The following is a 6953-nucleotide window of genomic DNA, read 5'->3' on the forward strand; positions in this document are numbered from 1 at the left end:
GGCCCGTAGGGACCCGGCTCAGCCTCCCGAGGCCGCCGGGCCTGGGGGTCGGGACGGCGAGGTGTGGGGCAGGAGAGGGGGTCCCCGGGACTCTGGACTCCACGTTTCCTCTTTTGGGGCGCTTCCTTCCTGGGGACTGTCCTCCCGGGGCCCTCGGCTCAGGACGGAGCCCCCGGACCCCGGAGCAAAAGGCGGGGGGGGGGGGCTCCTAGTTCTATTTCATGCCTTCTTCATGGGGGTTTGCGCAGAAGGACCCCGGAGCAGCCCGAGAGCACGGGCTACTCCTTCTGAGTCAGTGTGACTTGGCCCGGAGGCGGGGGATCCTCTGCGGGCTGCACATGGGGCGAGTGCTGCCCCGTGGACCTGCACGGCCACCAGGTCTCCATCCCCTGGTGTCTCTGGGCTGAATTTCGGGAGGAAACCCACCAACCCTATTCATGCCGCGCATTGGAACGTGTGCTGCCGGAGACAGTCGAGATGCCTGTGCTTCGGTCCCTCCCCCTCCCCTCGCGGCCCCCCTTTGCGAACTACTCTCTGAAAAATGTTTGTCAAGAAAAATAAGCAGCCGCGGTCGAGTGGTTGGAACGCTCTGAGGAAAGATTTCAGCGAGAGAGGAGAGCGCAGCGCGGGTGGTTTTCATCGGTGACGCTCGCCATCCAGGATGGGAAGCCATAGGAGTTGCAGCTTGGTGAGGGGTTATTCCAGGCCGGCTTCGGAGGCCGTGGAAGCACTATTTGCAGCGGAGCTGCATGAAGTGCACGCGAGGTCTCTGGGTCCCGTGGGCTCTCGGGAAAGAGTGGAGAAGACACGAGGGAAATTAGCCTTAGTCTCTCTGGCTTTCTTGTCCCCTTTTCACTTCGTGCTCCTGCACTTGTCGCCTTCCCTTGCTGTCTACTTCTCTCCCTGCCGCTGACTAAATGCTTACTTGTGTGTCATGCAAGTCATTTGCCCCCTCCCCCGCCCCCCACCTTTTTTCTGATCTACTTCCCTTTCTTCCTTGTAGTCTCCTCGCTGGCATAATTTGTCGGGTTTTCTGCTCCTTGCGCAGTTCGTGTTCTCCCTCATTTAATGACTCCGTGTTCTCTCCGGGGAAGGTAGCCTCTTTTCCTGCTTTAAAAGCCTTTACTTTCAAGCGGGCACTGTGTTCCTTCAGGCAGCCAGAAGGGTTGCTAGAGAGCCATGCGAGCCTTCCGTTCTCCCCCTGGGAACGGAGAGGCTCAAAGGATTGAATTCATCCCTAAGTAATCAATACTGCACTAGGTCACGAGCGTAGCTTGCTTGTTTCGTTTGTGTTTTAGTTGTTTTCTTCATCTTAGGATCATGCTTTGTGCCAGCTGATGCTTTTCTTCCTGTGTCACTTTTGCATTAGTAAGGAAGACTGGGTCGATCTGGGGCTGTATGACTTCTCGCTGGCTTTTAGCGGGGGTGGGGGGGTGGTTAAGGTAAAAAAACAATGAAAACCTACCATATACCTATATTTCAATAGAATTAAGATAACATGAAACATTTAAGGGAATAGAATTTATTTAGACCTTTGATCAGTTAGAGCTTGCCCATTGCAATAGTACTATTTTTTTTAACCGGGCTTTAAAAGAATTTTATTTTCATTTTTATATTTAAACTATAGTTGACATACATATTAAATTCGTTTCACATGTACTTTACCAGGCTTTTAAAAATCAGGCATCTTTTCCTACAAATGCTAGAATCAGCCCTCTTTTTTATTGTTGTTGGATTTTTGGAGGGAGAAAGAAAAAACTTTGTCTTGCTGCCCCTTCCCTTGTTCAAAATTTTCTGAATTCCAAAATAAAAAAAAGAAGTTAGTGCTTTTAATCAGCTTTTTTTGATATTAAAAGCAAGCATTTAAATGTTTGAGGCTGTTCACTTCCTCAGCCAGTATATTCAGATGTGAAGGATTATTGGGTTTTAAATACTACTGGTTGATGGTACTTAGAGATTTATCTCAATAATTTCTGTTATCGTGTTGCATGTTGTGCAGCAACATTTCTAATTATTACCTAGAGCAAAAGAATAATAGATTTTGGAGAAAAGCAATAATACAGAATAGAGACCCACCATGTGCTCCTGGGAGAAAGTAATGGTTACTTAATTCAGAACTTTCTGGCACTACTGAATGACCATCGAGAGTCTTTGTTTGGTCAAAGTTGGCTTTTTCCCAGTTGTGCATGATTTTTGTTATCTAAAGATGTTGTAGTGCATTATCTGGAACAGAGTTTAAAATCTGGTTAAGGCACCCTTATAGTGGTACAGCAGTGATTCTTAAAATGTAGCAGGCATAAGAATTACCAGTGAGTCTTATATAAAATTAGGTTCTGGGCCTAAGGCCACTACATTGCAGAACTCCCGAAGGCACCCCCACAGCGAATCAGTCTCTGAATGGGCTGATTTTGATGCAGCTGGTCTAAGGACCAAAACTGTTGTTACAGAGTACAGTCATAGAATAATGAGACAAGTGTGGCTTTAAGTTACTCAACTAAAATGTATACTTTCCTGTGTATATAGAGTAGATATTTAAAAGCCTAATAGAATATGTGACTATAGATGTGATTAGTTTTTATGTGTGTAAATGTTTGAGCTTTGTTAGGACTATGATGTGGAGCAATTTAATTTTAAAGTTTATACTTAATAGGACTGTTAACTTGCCTATTAGACCGTCTGTATGTAGATAGAAGTTCTAGATCAGGGGTCCTCAAACTACGGCCCGCGGGCCACATGCAAATACAAATATTGTATTTGTTCCCGTTTTGTTTTTTTACTTCAAAATAAGATATGTGCAGTGTGCATAGGAATTTGTTCATAGTTTTTTTTAAACTATAGTCTGGCCCTCCAACGGTCTGAGGGACAATGAACTGGCCCCCTGTTTAAAAAGTTTGAGGACCCCTGTGCCAGAGGCTCTGCTAAGGCCTTTACAGGGCGGTCTCTTTTAGTAATCAAAATGGCCTTATGAGGTAGATGCTATTTCCATCTTCCAGCTGAGGACACTTGCCTTCTTAGAATTCATTGCTTGGGATGGGCTGGGGAGGTGTGTGCTGGGAACAGTTGAGACATACTCTCATTAGGCTTCAGTGTTGAGTGTACTCCCAACCCATTTTCTTGGGAAGTGAACAGCAGCATCTACTCTATTGAAATGATTAGACATTGCGTTCACTCTCAGATTTCTTCCTTTTAATAATTAGTGTTGCGTATGTGATAACGTATTTTTCTGTCTTTAAGGGAACACACCCTTTTGAATCCCTTTGGCCTATGTGCTCTTTTCAGTGGATAGCCTGTTAAGCTGACATCTTCAAGTTTTCTCCATGAGATGCTCTTTGGCACAGAAGTATCAGTTGTGCTTGGGTTTCATTTCTATCAAGTTGTATCTGACAAAGCCGTAGTCACTTGAAACATGATTTTCACTTGTTAGTTTGTTTAGGCTTTCTCTAGGAAACCCGTGGTAGATGAGTTGAGTAACAGCAGTAAAACAAGTGTTGAAAAACGGTCTTGGTTTTTATGCTACGGCTGTTCAGTTACACTGAAGTCCTGAATAACAGACATTTATGCCCTGTTACGACATAGTGCCTGGACAGTGACAGTGCTCTGGGTTTCTGTCTCACTTCCATTTTGCAAAAATGAAACTCTGCTTTTTTAGATCTGCCTAAGTATTACTCAGGCTCCCATCATTGATGCATAGTCCTAACAATCAGACCTGGAGACGCTTTCAAATAAGCAATTGGGTCTGTGGAAAACATTGATAGGCCTGTAGCAGAGATTTTGGAGCATTTATAAGCAATTAAATGTAGGTACACACATTGGAAAGTAAGCAAAAGAGGAAAAGCAATTATTAATGCTGGGGAAAACTAAAGGACTGTCCTAGAAAAGAAGTTGCAATACATTATTTAAATCACCAGTGAACAGTATTTCATGTTGTAATACTACTGCTTAAACCGGAATATGTGATATTACTGGGATGGGGCAAGAGGATATTAGCAGGGGTGGAATAGTTAGGGCCTCATCTTTCAGGTGATAGATGATGGCTGGAAAAAACTAAGAAACAGCAACAGAAGCATATTACTTAGAAATATTGTAAGTGAATACAAAGAGAAAGCTAAAAACAAAATTGGGGGTGATTACTTGTGGGTGTTGGGGTAGGGAACTGCTCTTTTTCATAAATTTTAATACTCGGACTTTTACATGGATTAGTTTGATAAGAACTACACTGCAGAGGGTATAAGTAAGGGGTTTTTGAAGACAGGCAAAAATAAATACTCTGAGACTGATCTTTTTACATATATATATTTCATAGACTGCTTTCTTTGCTCTCTTTGGGCCAGTGCCACATAGGATATCCTAGGTCTGGCCTGATAGAGTAAACATGGGTTTGGTTTATTAGTTTACCTGCAGTAGAATGTTTGGCTTTTAGAATTTGACTGGAGGACTTTTTATTACTAGGTAATTTCTTTTCCCCTTGGTGATATTCATTTTTCTCTAATCTTAATATTCCCGCTGGTTTACCGCTTAGTCCATTTGCAGCTATGCTTGATTAATGCCCCACTTGGTAACTTTAGAACAAAAGGATAATAATCACTCGTATCCTTCAAATGAGTTCTCTGCTAGGTAGTAATTATCCAAGAAGAGTGTCACTATAAATAATCTGTCCCCATTCTGCCAGGATTCGGGTTGTTTGCTGCTTTTATTTAGCCCGTATGAAAACAGTGACTGGTGAAATAAGAATGAGGCTTTATTTTCCTTTTGTTCTGCAAAGGTCTAGGTTGTGTCCCATATTCAGGGCTGGAGACTCTACTACAGTAGTGATTGTCTGTGGTGCCCACAGTTCCCCATCACCGGGTACACACCAGAGGGTTATTACAGACTCTACCTGCACAATGCAATTTGCACCAGTACTCTGCTGGCTCTGAGCAAAGCAGTTGTTCTCAGGTAACTGAGAGACGTGTTTGACTTTCTGGCACCATCTCCCTGCACTTTCTTTTCCCAGACACAATTTCTGACAGCTCATTCTATAAAAAGGATTTTTTTCAAATGTAGATTAGAACGTCAGCTTTGCTCCTTAGGCTAGTTAAAAATAATGTGGAGGATGCTTCTGGAATACTAAACCTTGGACATCTGTTTCAAGGGCGATTGGAGACCCCAAAATTTTGCAGGTCTTTAGGGGCCTTATTGCAAGAATAGCAGAGGATCCAGCAGCAAAAGGCTGTTTGTTGGACCTTCTTCTCTGGTGTCTTCTGCTCAGAGTAGTAAACTGAATAAAAAGTAGATCTTGTGTTCACTTTCTCCTGCTCTCCTAGGAGCAGACCAAGGTTTAGTTTCTGAGAAGAGTTAGAAACAGCTCAGGACCAAAACTTGCATTGCTTGCTTTTGACTGTGGATCGAGGACCCAGCATTTTTCAGAAAAGCAGGAAGGTCGGCGGGAAAGGAGGGAGACAGGCCTGTTTAACTGAGGAAAGTAGGGTGCATCCCCAGGGGGAGGCCTTCTCTCAGTGGCTCCGTTTTGTGCCTGGAGAAGAGTGTAAGGAGTGAGGGAGGAAAGGTGGAGACCAAACGGGGCTGCAGCCGGTGTGGTTCCTGCTCACCGTGCACACCCAGCGGGAAGGAAGAGGAAGTGTGTTCTGGAATAGCTCGAGCTGCTGCCACCATTGGCCGGCGGGCCTGTCAGTCGCCTGGGCCTGAGGCTGAAAAGAGGAAGGAGATCTGGGCTCTTGCTTGGAAGGGAGGGAGGAGGGTTGAGCCAGCCTAACCAGGGGGCGTGGGGGCTGGGACAGCAGGCCTATTGGCAGGGCGGGGCTGCCTTCAATCCCGGCCACTTCTCTCAATCATCCGTCTTCTGATTCAGGGTGGCATTGTGTGTCCCGGAGTGCAGGAGCCAGTCCCAGAAGAGAGGCGAGGCTGCGCCCAGAGTGCTGGGTTGCTTCAGCAGGGAAGACTCCCTTCCCCCTGCTTCAGGCTGCTGAGCACTGAGCAGCGCTCAGAATGGAAGCCATCGCCAAATATGATTTCAAAGCCACTGCAGACGACGAGCTGAGCTTCAAAAGGGGGGACATCCTCAAGGTAAGTGTTGCTGCCAAGCAAATACTGAGATGGCCTCTGCTTGTACTCACCTACCTTCTTTTGCCCGGTAACACACAAAGAAGCCGTGCTCCTTCTTTCATTGCCCTCATTTACCATCGTGTGAGATCTGGATAGCTGAGATGGATGCTGAGTAGAATATTAAATATGACTTAAGAGGGTGGTGTGTGTGATGTATGGTCTTTAACTGCCTTTGTGTGAATGCCTCGAGTATTTCTTTTTGCTTGTTGATATTGGTACTATTTCAAGCGAAGTCAAAGCAATACGACTGTAGTGAGGAAGTGGGTTGATTTACCTTGGAGAGTTTTATTAAAAAATTAGGGGATGTTTTGAAAGACCTAAACTTGAAGTATTTATGTAAAAGCACTCCATTAGTCTTATTTTACATAGTCAAAGATGTTTGCATTCTGGAATGTGATCCTGGTCGGTTAGGAATTAATTTCCCCTAGTTTAGAGAGGTAGTTTGAAATACCTGCCAAAACTCATTAAAGAACTCAGTGTGTTTTTATTCTTTTTTGAAAAAAACAAAACAAAAAAAACAATGGAGTTCTAAATAATAAGGTTCAGTTTGCTGTTGTACAAGTCAGATTTCAATATTCTTAGAAGAAACTTGAGGAGCAATTACCCCATTTTAAGCTCTAATTGCACAAAAGAAACCTGCTGACAGTTTAGAAAAAAATAAGCTGCTTTACAGTTTGCAGCTCATTTGGAACCCCACTATTTACATGAGGATTCACTTTCCACCTGGCACATGTTAATTATGTTGTTTACTCAGTTGACTGGAGCAGCTTGCCCTTTTGGATATGTAACTGGGTGTTATCGAATAGTGTCAACTTTAAATGAGGAAAACTTGAACTTTAGTGTGTGCATAT

The 6953-nt window shown here is 44.2% G+C and overlaps 1 protein-coding gene across 2 annotated transcripts in view; it reads left to right on the forward strand.

The window, feature by feature from the left end:
* The first annotated feature begins 5848 nt into the window (after positions 1 to 5848).
* The window catches only part of GRB2 (growth factor receptor-bound protein 2), a 54570-nt gene continuing 53465 nt past the window's right edge, over positions 5849 to 6953 (forward strand). For both annotated transcript variants that reach the window (XM_005884282.2, XM_014531800.1), the window contains exon 1: positions 5849 to 6063. In XM_005884282.2, the coding sequence (XP_005884344.1) occupies positions 5986 to 6063 (78 nt within the window). In that variant the 5' untranslated portion in view covers positions 5849 to 5985. The remainder of the gene's footprint in view (positions 6064 to 6953) is intronic.

The sequence above is a fragment of the Myotis brandtii genome, unplaced genomic scaffold, assembly GCF_000412655.1.
Source record: "Myotis brandtii unplaced genomic scaffold, ASM41265v1 scaffold825, whole genome shotgun sequence".
Classification (NCBI taxonomy): domain Eukaryota; kingdom Metazoa; phylum Chordata; class Mammalia; order Chiroptera; family Vespertilionidae; genus Myotis; species Myotis brandtii.